Genomic DNA, 22,749 nt, shown 5'->3' on the forward strand with positions numbered 1-22,749 from the left:
AATTTCACGAAATTTAAAAAGAGAAAGGTCCATTCTATGCTTGATTTTCTTTAACGCGTATTCATCTCTGAATAAAAAATTTCAAGAACCAGAAAAACAGCTGCTCTATTTCCTACAAAAAGGATTATTTATTTTTCCATCGAAATTAAATAAATCCTTACTGATTTATACTGTCGAGAAGAGTTCCAAAAAAAAATTAATTCCTCGGGACGAACACCAGTCACGATAACAGAAACGTACATTTGTTTTCGCTTCGATGTATACACTGCCTTGAGGAAGGAATCTGTTGAATTTAGCTTCAAATCGTCCGATCTGTGTACGGTCGATTTATATCTGTCGAGGAATGATTAATTGCTGGAGTCAATAATCACTTAATACATCATTCGTTCTTCCTCTACTTATCATCGAAAATGAGCTTCACGTTTTTTCTACCGCTTACGAACGTTTTAAACTATCTCTTTTAGCCTTCGTGAACGTTTGAGCGACTTATTAGATCCTGACGTTTTCCGTTGCATGACTTTCGATTGCACCGTGGCGTACGCTAATTTTAGTTTATTTGCAATATTTCTTAACGGTGTATTCTCTCGACGTAATATTGTGACAGCTTCTACTATCGATCGACGTCTCTTATTTTCTCAGAATTACTGTTAAGTATCGAATCTAAACAATTTAATCGTGCAAAATGCAATAATTACAGCCTTATCTACAGATTAGAATTGCAAGATTATAAAACAAGGGCAATTATTAAATATTTCACAATAAATAGAAATGAAGGAGTCGAGTGTTTACCCTAGCATGAACTCTCGTTTATGTCACCTACGCCATGACCACTTCGATGAAAGAAGCTGATAAAGATTGATGTTTGCAATAGATAGTACGGGCGTAACTTTAATTAGTCATATCTCTGAAATTATCGAGTCCTGTCACCTAATATTTTGCACACAGCAATCGAGACGCATAATCTATCATCCTGCAAAAATAAATTAGCTTAGAGGCGGACAAGTTCGGCCTCTCCCTTAAAAACGTCGGGCTGGATGACATTGCAACCTAACGATAAATTGTGTGTTTCTAACGGGAACTTTTCGTGTCACCCCGTAGAGATTTCCACATTCGAAACTGCTGAGTCGAAACACGTTCGTAATATTTGATACGGCGCTGCTGATATTAGGTGTAATGTTCGGTTCTTGAAGAATTCGCTGTGAAAGCGTACTAATGGACGCGTTAATCCGCCTACTGTAAACTGCAAACAATCGTAAGGATATTTGCGTATGTCGGCGCTTAATGACAGCGCCAATTGTCTCTATTGTTTTCAAACAAGTTGATACGTTCGTCGTGTTGATGCTTTCGTAAAATGATTGGGTATCTCGGGGATAAGTGGCCAATCTTTGGCTGCTTATTCCACTCATCGCGATTATGAAAGAAGATTGTACGATCACGTGTCTGGGATTCGATGTTGATTTTGGCGAGTGGACCTAAAAGGATCGTAGAAGTTTGGTCGCAGAATGTTTGGTGCTCTTTTCGTAGCTTTATACGATATCAATACACGTTTAGTTCATGTTAATATGTTCTTGAATATGTTTCAATAGAAATTCAAACTTAAACCAATGAATTTAGGAAGAAGGAAACTATCATTTTAAGTGCCGATAGAAAATTATTCTAGCAATTCGTGTTCCGAGAAATTGATGCAAGGACAGTGTATTAAACTGCAATGAGAATATAACGATCTGTCATAATATAGTTGTAACGGCGAGCCCGTAACGTGTAATGGAACCCGCGAACGAAAGCGTGAGGCTGGAGAAAGTAGATACGTAGGTAGAAAAAGGTCTGGTAGACGCATTAGCGCATTACAATCACGGGAAGTGCACTCCGTCGGCGTGTATTATGTCTCACTTTGACAACTCGGAACTATGACGTTCTCTGAACACTGTCGAGGCCCGTTCTTTGGCTAAAAACTCGCAAAGACTTTCGGTCGAGGCTCTCGAAAGACTCCGCGCGACGCGAACGTCGTCGATATTCGCGTGTCTCGCGTTTTATTACTGGCATACTTTATCGCGCGTAATATCATTCCGATTCCCGTGTATTAATGAAGACGCACGAAAGCCATAACCCGTTACGACAGGACATGAAATACCCCTTTCGCCCGATACGTACAATAAAATCGCGCTCGTATCAACGGAGTTACGTAAAGTCACGTGCTGACGGAACGAGTGTGATTTTAATGCTGTCGATAAGGGATCGCCGGATCAATAGTTGTCGACTCCGATAGGACTATTATGCAACGTTATTTAATGCTACTTCAGCGTCGAAGCTTTTCGTTTCAATGTTATCGAGCAAGAAGCAAACGCGTAAAATAATTTCAAACCGCTGCACGGGAAGTCATTTGCGTGCGCTAATGATCTGAAAACGCTGGTCGATCGTTATTTGTATCGAGCAAATTCCGCGGTATTATCGTTGGATCGTAATAAATCGACGTTTCTTAGGAACGCTAGCGATGAATTATCGCTAGGCTTATTTCATGCTTGTACTAGGCGCGAAAAAACTACGGGAGAGTTATAATATTGCACTTACGTGCGCACTCCTGTTGGATTACCATAAGTACGAGCTGAAACGCGAGTGCATAACCCGGCACTCATTTACGTTTAACAGCGCTCCATCGTGTACGATCTTATTCGGAGTTTAAGGTTAATTGGCGCAGCCTTGCGCACTTATTTACATTCGCGCAATCACAAATCTCCGTTTCGGACAGGAGTTATCGATCGTAAATTACTTAGTACACTGTATGCGAGGCCAGTGTGTACTTACGGTTGCTCGTTTCGCAAACACGAAACGATTATGGAGCCCTTATTTGACAGCGGTAAAACGAAACGCATTCTTGCGCGAGCATCGTCGAGAGGGACGAGCACCAGCCTAAAGAAACACTGTCCAAATCTCTTAATTTTCCATCCTGGGAACTCGTGAGGCTTCTTTTGCCTCGGAAACAAGGTTGCATAACCGGTATCGACTCGATAATTAAAGGTGTCGACTACCAGGGGGCTTTTACCTTGATTACACGCGAAACCAAAGCCCATTTACGGAGATCTTAACCCTTTGGTACCGAGACGGAGTCTTGCATGCTTTAGTGATGCTATTTTAATCGAGAAAGAATCTTTTTTTATTCGATTATGTGAAAATTCTCGAGAAAAAGAAGTTGCATACGCGTGCACTTCAGCGGAAAATCAGCGAATAAATAATTCTGCAATTTTAATGTCCATTAGAAACTGAATTTGTTTTCCGTGTCGAGCAATATTCATTTACTCGTGGGTCGTGACCTGCATTAAACACGTCGACGAGTGCATTTGGAGGTGGGGGCGAATAATTATGCAAAGGATCGCTGCGGCGTAACTCAATTTGTAGCGAAATAAATCCTGATGCGTATGACGAATCACGTATGAAACCGCGTGAGATCGTCACCGCGATGCGTCACGAGGCGTGAACCGACGTTCACCATAGCCATCGTCGGTGTGTTTATTATCGCGTACGGAAATAAAAATAATGCAACTCCGTAGTCGCCTATGACATCAGCCGGCCAATCAATCCGTTTTGCATGATGATGCATGAAGTGCATCGGATGAATGCCATGTGAGAATATCGCTGGTATCATCTGGGTGTGGGCGCCACAAACTTTGCCAGCAGAAATTCCCCCCGAGCAATTACGCGCCTGGTTTTTCGATATGCTTCGCATTCGACAAATTACGGACGAATTATTTTCGAATTATAGCCACGAATCTTACTGGCTAGAGCTCAGAAGAAGCAACATCGTGTCAGGGGTCTTGTACGCGCGAATCAATTGCCAAAGGAAACTTTCGAAAACAGTTCTCGTAAAATAATCCATCCCTATTTATAGGTTGCACAAGTTTATTGCTATAATTTCGAACAGCCAAACTGCGAGGTTCGCGACCATCGAACGGAATGCTGGTCATCGTCAGCACTGCAACACCTACTTTGAAACGACGTCGAGCATAAGTCAGCTATAGTTGAACATCGTAATAAAATAGAATTTCATCGCGTGGCTCTATGAGCATTCCAATCGTAGAGGCGAGCAATTCAGTCGGATTGGCTTTATTATAACACCTCTTTTCGCTCGGTGCAACTGTCATTGTCCAGCGCGGGCTGTCGTATAAATTTGACGAAACGATCGCTCGACGAAAGTTTATCGTCGGTCGTGCAAAGGGTTCAACGAGGTCCAATCAATTCGATACAAACTGGAATTAAACGATGATTACCGGATGCACCTACGTGCTCGCCCGTCGTGCACAAACACTTGCATCGCGTAAGTGCACTTGCATCTGTCCGCGACACCGCGTTACGCTTCGTAACGAACGTTTTCATGCGTGATGTATTGTTATCGATACAAACGCGACGATTCGTTTGCGATACTACGCCAGAACCAATCTTTAATATAACTCGAAACCAATATTTGAATCTATAAGAAACTGAAATATATTAATGAAATCTTTTGAGATGACACGTGTCAAGATCAAGATCATCGGAGGTGCTTCTTCTATTCTATGTAATTACCTTGCATGCTTTAACCGAGTATTTTATACCATATAATACAGAAACTATGGAAATATAAAATAGATGTCTCGAACTTTTCTATTTCTCGTTGATTCTATTGAGTTGTTCATATTTCAATAACCTACATATTTGGAGAGATTAATAGAGAGATCGTACGACGTAGAAATGATAACTTTCATTAAGAATTCCTCGAATCACGTAATCCGAGGTCTGGCTATCGGTGAGCATTCCGCGACAGGCATGTGTTCCGTTAGGATTGCCTAGATTCTAGTTGTCCACCGGTCTATTCTCGCAGTCCGAGGAAACGCATCATCAATGCTACGATCTTTTGGGCGGCACGCGACGTTTCTGGACCGTGTTCGACGTTGGTTACCGTTTAATATCTATATTTAGATCTGGTCTAACTCTCGTCGATAAACTGGGTCGAATTAGAGCGCTTCCGTAATGCTTATTGCAGGCCCAAAGGGAATTCCACGCCATTATTTCTCGATACGCGGCAACAAGTAGCGCGATCGACAATTTACAGTGCTAAACGATTCATCCCAAAATCTAATTTTCATTTAAAATTACACAAAGTACAGCAGTTTCAAGAATTGCTTGACCCATCGAATGCTCGAGATGGAAATTTTGATTCGAAGGACCCGAGATAATTGACGTTCGTAATTCGAAATTAATTCGTCGATAACCGTTCGATCGTCGATCCAATTTCAGCGTCCGAGCCCGCGCAACTTTATTCACGGCCTCGTTAACAATCGTTTCCACAGAATTCACACCTAAATTCGAATGCGTTGCAGATCTTCGCGTCGAAGGATCGAATAAATTTGCATTAACGAGGCTCGTGGGTGGGCGGCGAACATACCAGATTTAGATGTCTCAATGACAAATTGAAATTAGTTGTTTAGGGACAGTTTGATTCATTGCTGCTTTTGGCTTCTTTTAATAAAAAAAAATTGAAAAGAAACACGTGTTCTCTGCTTAACGAGCTTCTTTCGCGTTCGTCGAATAAAGTTATACATTTCGTAGTATCTGACAGGTGACAGCCACCTTGAGTCACGCGCGTAATCGGATTTCGAAGATAAATGGAGTTTGAATGAAAGAAGCATTTTGTTATTTCGCGACGATTAAATCATCTAGCATCACCCCTGTTTAATATAAATTTTATTCGCTTGTACGGTATCGTTAATTCATCCCTTTTGTTCTCAGATGTGGCCGTTAACATTTTGGACGTATTTTCTACTGATAGCGTTATCGCTAGCGCCGGTGCAAAGGGTCGTTGGATGCTCTTGCGCGAGAACCCATCCCCAGAAGCTATTCTGCAATTCAGATTACGGTAAGCGCGATATCGAAATATTATCTTAATTATAAATTCCGAGAACACGGGCGGGTAAATTTCGCTCTGGCGTTTCTTCTTATCGAAGTTTCTCCGTATCGTGACACGAGTTGTTTTTCCATTTTTACAGTCGCCGTGGTGAGAGTGAGGAGGGTGAAACACGTGCCCCAGTTCGAAACCGCCTACAACGTGAAAGTCAATAAAGTCTTCAAGGTTCGTACGCGTATGGAAATACCTTGTTTCAGCGACCTGTGTGTCATTTTACGGTCATTTTATGGCACCGTGAGTATCTTAATGCGAAAACGTTTTCATTAGGAACGGAACAAGTTCAATCCGGCCGAGTTCTCCAAGCAAGAGATTTTATGGACCGCGTCGATGGACAGCATGTGCGGCATAACCTTGAATGTTGGTGACACTTACTTAGTAAGCGCGAAAATAATCGATGGAAAAATGCATATATCGAGTTGCAATATATCGATGAGGTGGCGCGAGGTGACCAGTAGACAGCGAAAAGGTTTCAGGGGTCTCTATCACCGTGGATGTGCGTGCGAAGTAAGTGTAAAATATTTCTTTTCAACGTTTCTCTGGGAATCTTTTTATATACACACCCTCGGTTCTTTCTTTTTCCTGGGAAACACGACCTATTCGTTTCTGGGTCATTACGCGTCAGATCGATAACTTTCTGCACTCTAGATCGAGAATTTTGATTAACACGTCGGTTGCCATGGTGGTCGCTAACGATCGACACTAAGAACTCACGACATTTTTTAATATTGTTTACGACGAACCAACTACTTCAACTATCAACACGATACATGTGAATATTCAATATTCAACTACTTCTTTAATTTGTTGTATATTCTGTACTTTATTGTCCCAAATTCTTCACAAATTTTTAGCGATTGCCTCTGGCGCACCCTGTGCAGACTTTACGTAACTGGTTACGTGACATATTAATTCCAGATTAACTCGTTACAAAACCAGTACGTAGCAATACCAATTTAGAAGTATGTCAATTGATCATAAATTCGATCTATCGGAAATACAGGATTTTTACGTTTCTCGTATACTTCAATAACGCATTAAAGATGCCACTAAATTTTATACCAATCGAATAGAAAGTTTAATATTAAAATTTAAGGAGAAGCAGACTTTTCTAATCAGACTGCGTGAGAGAACAGATTTCGTATGGAAAATAAATTATTGTAAGGTAGAGTCGTTCCACATAATAATAATGTTTGAAAATGGTTGTTTGTCAAAGAGATTCTCCATTCAGATCCATGAAGCGGAATGTTTTCTGTTTGTTGTTCCTACCGAAAGAGGAAAATTCCGGCGATACTACATCGTGCTCTTTTGTTTTGCTTCAGATCGATTATATATTTTGGTGGCAGAAGGGTGCTGTTCTGGAGAATTCAGGAAGGAAGCGATGTTTATGGGAGAGCGAGCCAGGTCCTGAAGAGTGCCAAGAAAAATATGGCGTGTGCTTGGCTGGGCCAGGTGGATGCTCTTGGACTCCATCTGTACCTTACAAGAACTGCATCAAAGAATATCAACGGAGACGCGAATATCAAAGGTTGCGGGAACCCTAAAGTCTTTCCTTTGACGTACTTGTTGTCCCCACAGTTGGAAGAATCGATTACATTGACGGGAAAATCGCCGTTGCTTGTGCCCAGCAGGGATGGGTAAAATGTATTAAAAAAAATAGTTTATTAATTCCTATTCGATTCTTATGTTCGATAAAATTATTGTATCTCTTCTTACATCGTTATGAGAGTACTATCAATTGATGAAAATGAGATCAAACACGTCAATATTCAGATTATATTTACTTCTACGTTATACGAATCAAGTAGAAGTAGAAGTTGATCGAATATGGTGGTGTTTATACATATTCTCATTGTCTTTAGTTTGCATTATATTATCTTATTCGAATTTTAATATCAAAATCGTTCGAATGTACCCATCCCTGGTGCCCTATCACCTGTGGCACGCTTCGATACAACTATACACGTTAACTTTGTAAGATTCCTTAGAGGATCGTGATTTCACAGGTAAGATTCATCTCCAAAGCGCATCAAACGTCAAAAAATTAATGCTCTCTGTTTAGACGCGTTTATTTATTCGTGTCAGTGACGATTCCAAACACGTAACTGATCGACGCTGTCACAAAATTCCCTGAAGGTTCTTGCTGTCAAGTGAATTCGATGTACGTTTATTTATTCGAGAGAATGGCATTAATTTATTGACAATGTAACGTCTTCATCCCTGCATCGTGTTGCGTTCTATTTATTATCGCGCGTTCTACCAAAAGTATTAATTGGAAGGTTGTGTCAGCAAGTACAAAAGTAATTCGTGAACAAATACGGGGAATTAAATGGTTAGAATCGTACACGGCTAGTCGTTAAGCTGCTAGTTTTCGTTTGATACAATTTGCTGACGGACCCTTGAAACTGCTTGCATTTCCACAATGAATTATTTCCTTCGCGTAACCGAGATCCGTAGTATTGTGTTATTGAATTTTTCTCGCTTAATTAGACATCGTCACGACTTATTTCTTCGATAGAACCAGCCTGCTTTTAATATCTGAATAATCAAATGCACGGAATAGATTTACTCGATATATAATTCATTTACGCTGAGAATTATTCATGGAAGAGTCTCATCTCTGAATATACATTCAGCGAAGCTTTTGATCTTCCATCCAAGTCAATGCTACTAACCTCGTTCTGTTTAATTAAATAATTCGATCAGTTCGATGGTAATGTAAATGGAACGAGCTATGGAGAATCTGAAATAGTAAGAGCAACGAGCATTTTCAACATCGATTGGCCATCCCTTTAGTTGTACATATAGGCTACTAATGTATATTATGCATTCTTAAATTATTCTCACTTTTATCTCTATTGTACGTAGCTTTGTCTTATCTGCGTAAAAAGCTAACGAAGTGTATTTAATTTTTAGCGAAGTTTTATATAAATCTCTGAATATTGAAACAATACATTTTCTAAAAGAAAAAGAAACTATTCGATAGGGTTAAGACAACGATGTAAAGGTCGCTTAAAGATTGCGTTGTCTCATTGTTCAGAGAATGTATGCGGATGCTGAGCGTCGTATTATAATATAACGTAATCGATTAAGTTCTCTATCTGTAACCGAGCGTGATCATTGTTTCTCGCCGAGGGTGACGAGGAACAAACCCCCTAGATGTGGGTAGAAATTTAGTACAAACCATTAAACGCGCAATGCGACGGGAGTCAGTTGGCATTTCCTAGCACGAGAACGCACGTTAACCCGAAACGATGTATTTTAATTTAGTTCTTCCATTTGTTAACTTTTGTAAGTATTATGTACCACTTAAACGAAAAATGTAAAGTTCTTTCTTTTTTTTTTACTCACCATTTCGCGATGATTGGGATAGTAAGTTTGCTCGATCAGAGGGAAGTTGTCCTTTCCCAAACGACGCTGAAGCCCCAACAGATGAGCGAACACCCAAGGTTTATCCTAGAAGAACCACTACGATGGACTCTGTTTCTCATTAAATTACAAACATTTATACACATTTTTCTTTTCCTTCCAGCGCGTTGAAATATATTTTTTAACCGATACTCGGATTAATATTCACCTGGAAGTTGTAAATTGCGGTGAGATTGTTAATACTCGGGACACCTCCGTACATCAAACCGAGAAGAAGGTTCTTGTTGTCCTCCCCCGCGTCCTTTAAGTTTTGTCGTATTAGGACGAAATCAGGTTTGAAGGATCTGTCAACGGAATTTTACACGATCGAGTATGCGTTGGATGGTAAAATCTGAGGGATCGTGGAAATGGGGACGCCATCTTACCGGATGACTTTGGTCCCATTACGATAAACTGCCATGGACACGACGGTGCCAGCCTCGCTCGCCGTCAACGACAATTCCCGAAATTCCGCTTGCTCTACGCGGATTTCGTAATCGCCGTGAAGCCTGCGACCCCGGAAGTACTTGCTCCAATCGGTGTTCTGATCGTCGATCACCAAAAGAGTGAAGCAACGGTCTTTGTTGTAAGATGGGCCTCTCGTCGCACCGGACACTGCCGCTCCCAAAATGGATGCACCCTAATTGTCACAATTAAACTTTATGTAAGTATTGACATTTGTCTAACAATTGTGTTCCAGGGAAGAAGAGAACTTGATTAAAATTTTGAGGTGAAACAATTGTGTCGACAGTTTGAACGGCAATTTAATAACAATTTTACTTTTCTACTCTTAATATAGGTTCTCTTTAAAAGGTCATTCGAAATAATTAAAAGTTATAACAAAGACATGGTTTCTTTTAGAGTAGGTAGGAAAAATGTTAAATTGCACACTGTTTCAGAATATTAACGGTAGTAATTATTGGAACAATTGCCAATAAGGCGAACGAGGACAAGCGTTGGGCGCAAGTCGGGCAGAAGTTTTACCCGACGCTTCAATTATTGGTATACAAACGTATTCCCGCGTTAACAATCTCGCATACGCGCGATCCTATTCGCGTGTCTTTATCGCAGTCGCGAAATAGTTACCTAATAAAGATCACCGTTCGTACGAACACTCGATACAATTATTCCGTCCCAGTTTCTCCGCGACGACTCTGAGTATTCAATATCGACGAGGCATGCATTCCAATTCGGAATTCAAATATTGAAAAATGTGCACGTTATATTGTGCTGGAAAATTGTAATTATTAGAATCCACAGTTCGACGGTGGGAAATCTCGTGGAAATAAGAATTTACCGGGTCTGATCGCGTATGGTATAATCTCCTTCCTATGGATCAAGAAACTCGGTCTGTATAAGGAGATTATACCATACGCGGTCAGACTCGTCGGCCAACGTCTTTCTCTGTACAATCCGTTCCACTAGGATTAAATGCGTCAACCAATTACAGGGCGATTCTCTCGTCAATGGGTTCAAAAGCCTCGAAGTCTTACTGCTTCCATTGTGGAAACGGCCACTATTTTCGAGTTCACTGGCTAGAGAATCGGCCTATAGAACGATCGTTTGAAACGTACCTGGTCGCGGGCAGCCCCGGTCAAACTCTGGACCCTCTGAAGCAAACTCTCCCGGGTCTTGGCTGGCGAGGAGGGGGCGCTGGTAGTCCTGGATCCGGGCCTCAGGTTGAGGCTGAGGTCGCCACCGACGGGCTGAGGAGGGCCTGGTGGCGGTGCTCCAGGCACTGGGGGCTGACTAGCCGGTGGGACCGGCGTCGGTTGGGACTGCAATGGACGCTCGGGCGTCGCTTGATACGATTGGGACGAATCCCTGGCCATGGAGGCCAGCCCGGAGTCTGTGCTTGGTTCATCGTCGAGCTCCGAGCTCAAATCCCCTGACGAGAACCTGGAAGACAAGCTATGGTGGCGGTCGTGACAGTGGTAATCGGTCGGACAGGCCCTCGGTCTCACGCTTAAACGTTCTGCTTTTGTCTCGTGCTTCTTAATGCACATCGAACAGCCAGTGCTCAGGATGGATGGCGTGGATGACGTCTGCGATGATGGACGATTTCTGATTGCTGGTTTGCATGCGTGACGGGTGACGCGTTACATTCTGATGCGCTGAGCTCGCTTCGATGACGCTTGGCGATGCCGCGTGCGAAATGCTCTCGTGCTTTGCAAGCCAGAAACGACGATTGTCCCTCGCGAGATAATTAGGCGACGTTTAGTGGAGCGGTAATTAGGTGACACGCGACGACGGAATTGGTACGCGTTCGGTAAGCTCGCGACTGCGATCAGATAATGGACTAGACGGTGTAAACTGACCAGACTGCAATTAATCAGATTCTGTTCGTGTCTTTTTTACCCGTGTCCCCCTCACGGATCACGCTATTATCGAGAATATCGAACTTCGCAGCTAACATCGATACAGAAAGCGGTATCCTACACGATTACATGCATACACCTTGATTTATGAAAACGTGCCAGGCTCGCATAGACACTTTATTTCCTTCCCGCGATCGATCGAGCAACGATATTTTAATTACACGTAACAAGCCATGGGCCGGCAATTAAAATCATCACCCTGTTATTCTCCGCTCGTGAGACTCGAATTATATAGATTAATTATAGTTTAACCGGGCGAATTCGACAGCCAGCACTCAGTTAATTGAACGTCCAATTTATCGATCAGTGTATTATATTTTATCACAATATGGACATTAAATTAACTTAGCGTCCGGATTCATTATACTGTATTCGCAGATTCGACGTAATAGAGGATAATTACAATGTATTGCTTTCAATAACTTTCCTCTCTCGAAATAATTCATACTGGAAGAATACAGAAAAATAGAATAAATTCCTGGCGCAGGAATACCCTGAAACCTACCGACTGTACAGAAATTCATGAAATACCTAAAAGATACAAAGATTAAACGTCACTTCCGAATTCCTTGTATTCCTCGGACCTGCTAGAGGGAAGTTCCAGGAATTCCTTCGAACAACGTGATCTTGCGCATGCAGAAAGCAGAGCGGGTGAAATTTTAATCGCGAATTCCGAGTGGTGAAATAAAAATCGAATGGATCTACGACTTCTGTTCGTCGTTCGCGAATAAAATTTGCCCCGACTCTGGTGAACGGTTAACGTGGTGTTTCAGGCTCTGGCTCACCTCCGTTTCAGGTAGTTAACATTGGAGGTGAAGGACTGCCGAAAGCTGGAGAATGAAATGTTGCCGGGTGATGGAGCTGTACCACAGTATTTGGCGCAACCGCCGCGGCCGGTAATCTTGCTGGTTAATACCGACTTCGTTCCTCTGCCGAATACCTCCGAATTTCTCTTCTCAGCTTCACGATACTCGCAAACACGACGGTCTTCGTGTTTCCGGATCTGTCGAGTCGGTCGTCAAGGTGGTTGAGCCTTTGCTCGTACGACGATCGAATGATTCGATGTTGTTCTTGTCTCTTGTTCGAGTTGCGGGATAAACTTCAACGTAAGGTAATCCGAAAGGAAAGGATGAACTAAGAGAGGTGAGGAAGGAGAAACTAAACAATCCAAGTTGAAATCTGCAAGGGGAATCATAGAACGCTGTTAATATGCGCCAAATATCAAGGCACTGATTCCTAACTCTAATCCTACCGCGATATGACTTTGGGTGGCACACCGAGTTTGAATAGCTGTGGGGGACTACGAGCGAATTTGCATACCAGTGGTGGCCAAATCTCGTCCCTATAGAACGATATTTTACATAGCAAAAATAGTAGATATGCAAGAAGAGATTATGTAAAAAACGTCTCTCTGAGAAAGTAGATTTTCGTAAATTAATTTCTATATTTTTCTTTCATTATCTACTGGTAGACAATGTGTGGGTTTGTAGAGTGGTGCCGCGTTAATTGACTGCCTCTCGGAACCGTATCTGTCCACCTATCAAGGGAGCTCTACTTTTAGGAATTCTCGAGTGTTTTCTTTCCTCGGGTCGTTCGCCTCGAAACAAGTGGATAGATGCAGCGAGAAACAGTCGTGTACGAGTAAAATACTGGCTTTACGGTATGAACGTGACTTTCAGCAGCGTTTAGGAATTTATTTCCCGTCTGTCCGCCATATTGGTACTGCCGTCTTTTATATTTATCGGCTGGAAACACTCTGAATCGTAATACGATTGAATACACTTTATAAAATTATCCTCGATTTTTAAAAATATTTTATTCCAGAAGAATACTGTTCCGCTACATTTAGCTATGCGAAAGATAAGAAACACTAATTAACAATGCAGATGTGACGTGATTTTTCCGCGAACGTTAGCAGTAAATCATCCCTTCATCAATTTAGAATTGAAACAAAAATTAATGTTCGATGTCTAGTAATATCAACGTCGATCCAAATTATTAAAATATACTAAAGAAAATGGTGACCAATTAAAAGGATCGACATTAACAGAATTTGACATTGAAGATTAAGAGGATATTATTTTGTTGTTTCGGTGCTAAATTGACGATAGAGCGATGTTCATCCCTTACGTCATATCTCCACTACTAATTAGTTAATTTTGCTTAGCTTTCGCATTGTTATACATACAGGGTGTTCGGCCACCCCTGGGAAAAATTTGAGTGGGGGATTCTAGAGGCCAAAATAAGACGAAAATTAAGAATACCAATTTTTTTATGGAGACTTCGTTAGAAAGTTATTAACAATTAAATTAAAAAATTTCAAATCGTTCTGGAAAAATTATTTTTTGTTGCAGGGGTCAATTACAATCATTTTTGGTGAATAGACATACCCCCGAAATCCTACCCACTTTCGAGAAAAAAATTCAAGAAGATGTGAAATTTTTCGACAAAATTAAAATTTTTCAAATCGTTCTAAAAAAATTATTTTTATCTAGAGAGGTAAATTCTAATCATTTTTGGTGAATAGACATACTCTCGAAATCCTAACCATTTTCGAGAAAAAAATTCCTTACCGAAAATATCATTTCTGGCCAGAAATTGTTATCTCGAAATTACATGCGAATCTTTAAATTGTCATAACTTTTGAACAGATTGGACGATTTTAATGTTTAAAAAAGCAAACTACGCGTATTTTGATGAAGAATATGTATAAATCGCAAAAATATTCGAAAAGTTGGTCCTTGACCCCGAAAAATGAGAAAAACCTCATAAAAATGGTCCAATTTTTAAACAGCCATAACTCCTACAATTGTGAATATATTTCAATGAAACTTTTTTCTGACATAGAGCCCATAGGTACCTACAAAAAAGTATCAAACAACTTTTCTGTAGGATGTCAAACAAAATTATTAAAAATAAAAACTAATTTTTAAGACAAATCGACAGGGGTTAGGTGCCTAAATTTTTCGGCGAAAAAAAAAAATTTCAAATCGCTCTAAAAAAATTATATTCAGTTGTGGGAGTCAATTGCAATGATTTTTGGTCAATAGACATACCCCCGAAATCCTATTCACTTTCTAGAAAAAAATTCTATACGGTTGGAACTTTAAACGTTAATAACTTTTTAACGAAGCCTCCTTATTTTGACCTCGAGAATCTCCCATTAAAATTTTTCCCAGGAGTGGTCGAACACCCTGTATATAATACAGTTTATCTTTGATATTGCATCATTCTAATCATATCGTACTCCAAAAATTGAATTCTAAAATTCGATAAATATATTTTTGCAACGTCCAAAAATATTTTTTAAACAGCGTGAGGGTACAGTTTCCACTCGAATGGCGGTAGGAAACGCTTTGTACACCCACGGTTCGCGGTAAAAATGTCCACAGCGAACCTTTATGCGCGCGGAGATGAAGACCTCTCGCAGAAATTTAGCACAGCAAAAGTGGAGCTTGATATCCCGCTGATCGATACCGCGCAGCATGACTTTACATGCTGAGGGATTTTTACACGACCCGTGTTTAGCTTCCCTGCGTTCAAGCAGCGATTTCGGACCGCCTCTGGTATTGAATCGCGATAAAGAACAGCGATAACGAGTTATTGGCTTCCGCCAACACCCGACGAGGGACTAATTGTTTCTGCGAATGGAGGAAAGGAGAAATAGTACGCCCGAGGGAGGCTCGTATTAAGGCCGATTCCCACAATGGATAACATCGAGTATCATGCTTGCAAATATTCCTTTGCAAACGCCACAAATTATATTTCCCGCTACTTTTACTTCACTTATGTTCTATTCGTAGCAAGAACCAATTTTAATGCTTTTCTTCGCCAGTATCAATTTTCCTAATGTCAACTTCGAGTCAAATATTCTTTCGTAAGGAGCTTGCAGCTACGTTATTCATAGTGTTAATCAGCCTCAATGCAATCCTTCGTCGATTATACTACTCGTAACATCAAAGTAGGGGCGGAGAGTAGTCGCCATTACTTTGACGCGTCAATTTTAGTGAAAACCGGCTTTCAGGGTTGGACGAAACGCGATACGCGAGTGCATCGTGATCGTAAAACGATACCACTTAGGAAAAAGTTGGGTCGCCGCTCGAAGCCGGAGAAACTTGCCCGGAAGTTCGCGAGCGAGCGCCAAGTAAAGCTCAGGATTTCCGCGAAGTTAGGCCATTAATCCTCGGCTTCTTCTACGAAGGCATTATCCAATCAGAAGTACGGTGAACTTTAAATTAACGCGGTGCTACACGCTGCATGCGACACCTTGGCAAACTGTCTGCATTCGATTAATTTCAGAGCTCCCCCCACCCTCCCCCCTCCGCACCCTCCCGGACGCGATTGAATTTCAAATGAGTTTCGACGGATTTCAGCCTCCGTTAGAATTTCTTCGAATTCAGAGTTTCCCAACGACATTCTGATTCAAGATTCCCATGGTTCGCCGGTGAACTTGACACACGGAACTTTCTGACCGGTCGATCGACGGATCTCGATAGTTTTAATTGTATCCAAACGACGAAGTTGGAAAACATCGACTGCGTTACAGGAAGTTGAGGCGAACGCACGGAATCGATAGATTTCGCGACACACCCTCCCGCTTGAGCATGTAAAAATTGCAATCTCGTTTCCTTTTCTCGCGAATTTTTTCATCTATTAATTTTGTAGATCGATTCGAAGATTATTTGCACGTATAAGGTTTGGTTTAAGAAGGTCTTCGTGATTCGCGTTATCTGTAGAGAGTTCAACTTAGACGCTAGTAATAATCGATGACGGAAGAGTCCCTAGGTGTTGGGAAAGGGCAGGCGCATTGACCGCCCAAAGCTGCGCGTACGGATACGTTCCGTTCATAACGGTAAAATCGCACACGAGTAAAAGATACTTACCGTGAATAATTGATTCGATGTGTACAAGGTGAACGTTCCACCTTAACCTACTCGCGCGTATATATTTCCAACGCGTAAGACACTTGGTACCGTAACTTATCTACGCGATAAACTGTCCTCCTCGAAGAAAGACAGGCGTCATTGTTACAACGAGCATCGACGGTATAATTTATCGAAGTCAATGGCTCTAAAGCGAAAACGTACAGGTGCTTTCCCAACGATCGAGGATTGCAACTTGTGGAAAATGTACGAACCCGCGTGAACGCTCGCGTCGGCTCGTACGCGGCCCGAACTACTCGTCGCCATCGATCAACACGGTATCGTCGAGATTGCGTGCTCCCGCCTAAATTTAAATCGAGTACGAACAATAGGGATATCGCGATTTCTCGTCAGAAAATTAAATCTATGCCGGAAAGTCGAACCTCACGAACGCCTTATTGATAACGTACGATCGACGCGCACAAATCGCGAAACGAGCTCTCTGGAGGGTCGGGGGGTGCCTCAGTGGCCGTTCCCGGAAGGGTTACCCGGGGCGACGCTTGATCCCCGGACCAAAAGTCGAAGCACTAGGGGTACCAAAAGGACTACGCCGCTACCGGGAAACTACGTCGGCCACCGGGGACGATTTCGAACCTCCGTGGACCTCGAACGCGAGAACCACGGCCGGAAGCTCGGTTCCCCCGACCGTGAACTTCCCGTTTAGCCTTAATTTTCTATTTAAAATACACTTAGATCGCAAGATTTTAGAAACTGGCACTCACCTGTGTCGCGTGCGTGTACTACCCACTAGTTTGCCGGTGAAGCAGTGAGCCTCGGACGAGGATCGCGAGGGTGTTACCCGGAGGGCTCGACGGTCGATAGGTCCGCGCTTGCGCCCTCCTTATCATCCCCTCCGGAGCTGTTCGCCTAGCTAACGACGCGGGGGAAAAAAAGGGACGAGCCCCTGTGTTCCCCCGATATCCCTGGTTCCCCGGCCTCTGTTTGTACAGGGTGACGTCGCTCGATGAGCGTCAAACACGCTCCACCTGCTGGCCGACTGAAGATGAAACGTCAGGCTACCGGTCTATGGAACGCACGGTTGCGTTCGCGAATCACTAAACCTCGCCCCGGGTACGATCGGAGACCGGAAGTCTCGTCGTGGATCGCATATATACTATTCCTGTTATTCCAGCGGCTTCCTTTTTCCCGATAACGCATTAATTATAGACCGACGGGTGTTGATTTCGCGGTCCCGAGGCCACTCGACCATCCCCCGTGTGTCGGTGAGGCGCATGAAAGAATTAATGCAGCGACCCAGATATTCGCGCGGAGCTCGCACTTACCCGGTGTGCGCTTTTGTGCACCGTGGAAATCGCGCTTGGAAATCTTTCGGGAGACAGAGTTCCCATTGTCCACCCCCTGGCAACGACGGGTCTCGCGAAACGAGCCGCGTTCCCCAATCAGAGCGATTTCTCCTCTTTGAGATAGACGCGAAGCCTCGGAGAGAAAATATTCCGACGATTCTTGCATCAGTAAGAGCAGAAACGTTCCATTCTAGTAAAGAATTTTTGATCAAACTGCCTAAGAAAAATCGGTTACTATTTTATTAATTGGAAATTGTCTTCTTCTTTGAGTAGTTCATTTCTTCAAGCAGGTCAGAAGGTTCCTCTTTTGGTTGGTAAAGGGAAGCTATTTTTCATACTGTGTGTGAGGGGGAGGGTGTAAGCTACTTATGATTTGATCTAACGATGTAAGGAAGCCAGCGGTGTTAAGGGTCGTCATTACTCTTGCAGTTTTCCAAGTAAAATTTATGCTAATATTTATCATCAGAGATCTTTGTTTCTGACTTTTAAAAAATGGACGCCTCAGTCGCCAAGACATTAAATGGTCGGTCGAGCACTTGCGAGAGAGTGTAGCCCTCTGCTGGCGTGTACAGAAGGCCACAGATTAATGGACGAGACAGTTTGATGGTCCATTAATTAGTAGTTCAGATAGAACCAGAATAATGATGTTCCGTGAGTTTCCAGAAGAACATTAATTTATATTTAAGCGTTGCTATGTTCGAGTATTCCGTTATAACTTCGGCAGAATTTACTGTGTATGAAGTGTGCAGGTTTATGGCGTCCTTGGGAAGCCTTAGGGAATCCTAGTAGCGGTTGCTGAAAGGTTCCCCACACTCTGAGTTAGATTATGGACCTCTGGCGTGAAGCGAAAATCGTCATAAAACGGGTCTTCAGTTTCTTTTTTTTACATTCACTAGTCACTGGAAAGTCGTGCGCAATTTAATGTTGTATGTCTGGTCCAAGAAGAAATCGAAAAAGAATATTTTCGACGTGAAGGTAACATTCATTTTCAAGCATTTTCTATGCATTTCATTTAACAATCTTTTAAAACAAATTTTACATCGCAGCAAATACTCCTATAATTTTCTCTAAATCGAATTAGTACATATTAAGAATTCTTCTTCTTACACACATTAATAAAAGTCGTAGAAATGTATGTACACGCCTTTATAAGACTCTATTTGATACATGAATATCATACATGCATGAATATATACAAACTACCTGTGTATTCCGTGTTCGACGACGAAGTGGAATAGTTTTCGAAACGTATTTCGACCACCCCCGTCTGGAATAAAGTTAGTACGTCTAGTTCGCAACCGGCGACGTCCCAAACCTCGTTTCGCGACCCTCCCCGCGGCGGTGAATTCGATATTCGTAACGATTTCTGCTCGTACGCGTTATATTAAGTGGCGATGTAATATTCAATAGGAAGACGATTCTTCTTTTTTTACCGGGGATATAAAATATCACGGTGGATTTTCTTTTTTGTAAGAGGGAAGTGGGTCGCGAACTTTTTCGTGGAATAAAAAACGCTCGAGAGAAATACGAAAGGCTGGATTTTCATTAGGACTGCGTTTCTCGAGTCTCGCGCCGCCCGTCTCGCCTCGTTACGTAAGAAAATGTGAGTCACGAGTGACTCTTCTTCTTCCGGAGTAACTTTTTTATTTTCCTCCCGCGGGCCCGTCCGTACTCCCGCGAGGCCTATTAATTGACTCCGCTGCTTGAACAGGTGAAATCTCGCTAACGAGAAAAATCGTTCGAGTGAACTTTTAAATCGCACGAGAGTCGAGCCAGTCGGCTGTGATAAATGTAATTAAATTTGCTCGACGGTAGCCGACGATCGACCCGATCCGATTACTAATTGCTCGCGAAAATATTAATCAACTGTATTTAATTTGTTATGACGAATAAAAAGTTTTTAAAAATTTTATCTGCTCGTGCGATTTATTGCTGGACGCGTTCGACTGTTTATAATTGTTCCCAGTGTAAATAAAGGTTTATTAGTAATGTAAAACGGGAAATATGAAATTAAATACTGTACTGATGCCAACGATACAAATAAATTTCGACATTTGTTGATAAATATAAATTCATAAAATTGACACGAATAGAGACAATTTACAGCAAACGCAAATGTGAAATAATTTAATATCGTACAAATATTGAAGTACGTAGACAGACAAAAATAATAAATTAATTTTGGCTCCCTCGAAAAATTTTTAAACGTATTTTATCGAAAGTCTGCATGTATGAAGCTGTTTAGATTTTTATATTTGTGACACGTAGATCGTAAGAATCCAATCACTGGCGTCTAAATTATTTCCGTGTAAAGATATCGTTGCATCAGAATCATGAATGGTTTTCGCGTCATACACGATTGATCCTATAAGCTTTCCATTGTCTTCGATATTCGCCTTTGTCTGCATTGTGACAACTTAAGAGGGACCGCAACAATACCCTCGCAAGCATCGCGACTATCGACAGTCGCGTAATTCCGCAATCTTCGTTCAATCAATATCTGCTCAATCGTTTGTCTGCTGAAACATTCCAAGTGTTGTCGGTGGCTGCAAACTTCTTTAGAATTCCTAGCAGCCATCTTCCGTAGTTTGTCTTTACATTTATACTTTTTCCTTTGCTTCCTATTCCCTAACTGTACGCTGTACTTTTTACTCTGACGTATTCACAGAGACAAAATTTCATATTGATATTTCCAACAATTTTAAAACACTTATAATCAAATATTTCTAATAGATAATAAAACTTTACGGTTATTGTAGCTGTAATTTCATTATAACCAAGTCTGTAGCATATATTGCATGCTTCTTCGCGACTATTGGAGCGCTAAGAATTTAAGCTTTAAAGCGGATGAACCATCTCCCTCGTAGATATCTACATCCGACTGTCTCAAGCAGTGGTTATCAAACGATGTAGGAGTCGTGCTCCTTTGAAAAAAAAACTTCTCCAGCTCAGAGAAGTAGTCGATTTAAATTGATAAATTTTCTTTCACGCCTTCATCTCCTAAATAAACTTCAAACTCAGAATACGTTTGTTTCAACATCAATAAATATTGTCAGAAATTTCTTCAAACGAGGAAAACCTCATCACAGTGCAGGGATCCACAGCACATTTTCCAAGAGAGTCACAGGCAGACTACGTCTCCTGTTTTTTTTTTTTTAGGGGCATGTATCCGCACCATTTTCGAGTTGAAGCAAGAAAAGCTGGCGACGTTGACAGAGTTCTGAGTAATGCAACGAAGCCTGTCAAGTTGCATGAGAGTTTTGCCACTCGAACTCTAACCGTTTCAGATGTACTCTAACAAGCATGCGAGATAAGAGCGATCTAGTTTCGCTTCCTTGTCTTTCAGGATGTAGGAATCTGATTCCAATTGTCCTGCAATCTGACATGCTGTACCACGTCTGGTCTTTGACAGTTGCTGACAACTTATTCGATCATGCTTTCATGTTTGTCACCTTCCAAGACGGTATTTCCAGGACAGTTCTTAGTATATACTAGTTATATTATACATAATAGTTATCAGTACGTAGTAGACTCTCTTTTAGCTCTTTTAACTGCAAGGTGGATCTTATGTATTATTGTTTATGTCCTCCTACATTAAAACTGTGTCCAATAGAATCATATACGTTCAATTAATGAACTTAATCTAAAGTTTATTTTTAACTTAAACAAAATTCGCGGTTTTTTAATTGTTTTAGGCGCTATCTAGGATAGAACACCCACATTCATCGCCAAATAGTACGTTTTCTTCGTCGTAAGATGGCGCCTAAAGCATCGATCTGTTGTAGCAACAGCGATTTTTACCTTACCAACCGGAGAGTTGCTAGCAACACAGACGAGGTATACGAGTAGACCTTTCACCTAATGTATTTTTTCGGCACATTTTTATGGGGTTCTAATTCATTGAATAGTGTCTTATAACATGAGATACACTCTTCCAAAGTGGAACAAAATGTTAAAAAGATCATGCATCAAATTGTAAGGGGATCCTCGTAAGAAGGCTACTACTAATCTTCGTAATGGTTTTAATGGGTCGATGATCAACAATGACTAACTTATGGTCACTGGTGGTCAACAGTGAGGTTGGCATCAAGGTCAGCGGTCCAGTGAAGATTCAGAAATGGTCAAGAGTTGGGACCAACCGAAATAGCATCAGTACGTCACTTCTCTAGACCAAGCGGTTCTTAACTCTTCATGTTGACACTGTCTCCCCACTTTTCGACTTCCCCACTCGAAGACTACCGCTGGACAAATTCTTCAGTACCCCTGGAGCATCCAGGGGGAACGGGTCTCGCGGGCCTACGCCAGGCCGTTCGTGGAGCGCTGACCACTGGGGACCAGGAGTGACCAGGAGTGACCAGGAGTGACCACTACTGACCACTACTGACCAGCGCAGATCCGACTACTGACCACTGCTGACCACTACTGACCAGTGCCGGACCGTGATGACCACTGGTAAGAATTATTTAAAATTGCTCTCCCCACTTCTATTTTGTCGTTCAATACCAATTGAACGTTATGGAACTGTTCATCGCTTTTGCTAAATTACGAATCGTTTCTTATGTTACAGCTGGACCTCTGGTGCTTCCTTGGTAATGGTAACTAATGCTCAACAAGTAGTAAGCCCACTTTACTTATTTATATTATTATCACAAAATTGACCAATTTATTTTATTTGTTTGGTGATAATTCAATGTTGTTTGACTGTCCGGTTTCATCTGATTACTATGTTTTCTTCCTCTATTTCTACTACTGTCTTGGTTTTTGAATTGGCATGGTTGTGTCGAATCATATACCATTTTTGTTTC

General features: G+C 41.7%; 3 protein-coding genes across 7 annotated transcripts in view; 1 reads left to right on the forward strand and 2 right to left on the reverse strand.

The window, feature by feature from the left end:
- Timp (Tissue inhibitor of metalloproteases) overlaps positions 1-9,444 on the forward strand; it is a 29,061-nt gene extending 19,617 nt beyond the window's left edge. For both annotated transcript variants that reach the window (XM_076762431.1, XM_076762432.1), the window contains exons 2-5: positions 5,761-5,887; positions 6,018-6,100; positions 6,203-6,439; positions 7,255-9,444. In XM_076762431.1, coding sequence (XP_076618546.1) covers positions 5,761-5,887; positions 6,018-6,100; positions 6,203-6,439; positions 7,255-7,476 — 669 coding nt within the window. In that variant the 3' untranslated portion in view covers positions 7,477-9,444. The remainder of the gene's footprint in view (positions 1-5,760; positions 5,888-6,017; positions 6,101-6,202; positions 6,440-7,254) is intronic.
- The window catches only part of Syn (synapsin), a 49,665-nt gene extending 32,162 nt beyond the window's left edge, over positions 1-17,503 (reverse strand). The window contains exons 1-6 of one of the 3 annotated variants that reach the window (XM_076762428.1): positions 17,363-17,503; positions 12,504-12,897; positions 10,915-11,239; positions 9,727-9,980; positions 9,510-9,645; positions 9,284-9,388 (exon numbers count right to left, since the gene is read on the reverse strand). In XM_076762428.1, coding sequence (XP_076618543.1) covers positions 9,284-9,388; positions 9,510-9,645; positions 9,727-9,980; positions 10,915-11,172 — 753 coding nt within the window. In that variant the 5' untranslated portion in view covers positions 11,173-11,239; positions 12,504-12,897; positions 17,363-17,503. Of the gene's footprint in view, positions 1-9,283; positions 9,389-9,509; positions 9,646-9,726; positions 9,981-10,914; positions 11,252-12,503; positions 12,898-16,601; positions 16,624-17,362 lie in introns of those variants that run through there. The other 2 variants (XM_076762429.1, XM_076762430.1) reach the window with 2 other exon arrangements.
- The window catches only part of LOC143340460 (uncharacterized), a 641,167-nt gene that overhangs the window by 316,142 nt on the left and 302,276 nt on the right, over positions 1-22,749 (reverse strand). The window lies entirely within an intron of this gene.

Source organism: Colletes latitarsis, chromosome 3 (assembly GCF_051014445.1).
Source record: "Colletes latitarsis isolate SP2378_abdomen chromosome 3, iyColLati1, whole genome shotgun sequence".
NCBI lineage: Eukaryota > Metazoa > Arthropoda > Insecta > Hymenoptera > Colletidae > Colletes > Colletes latitarsis.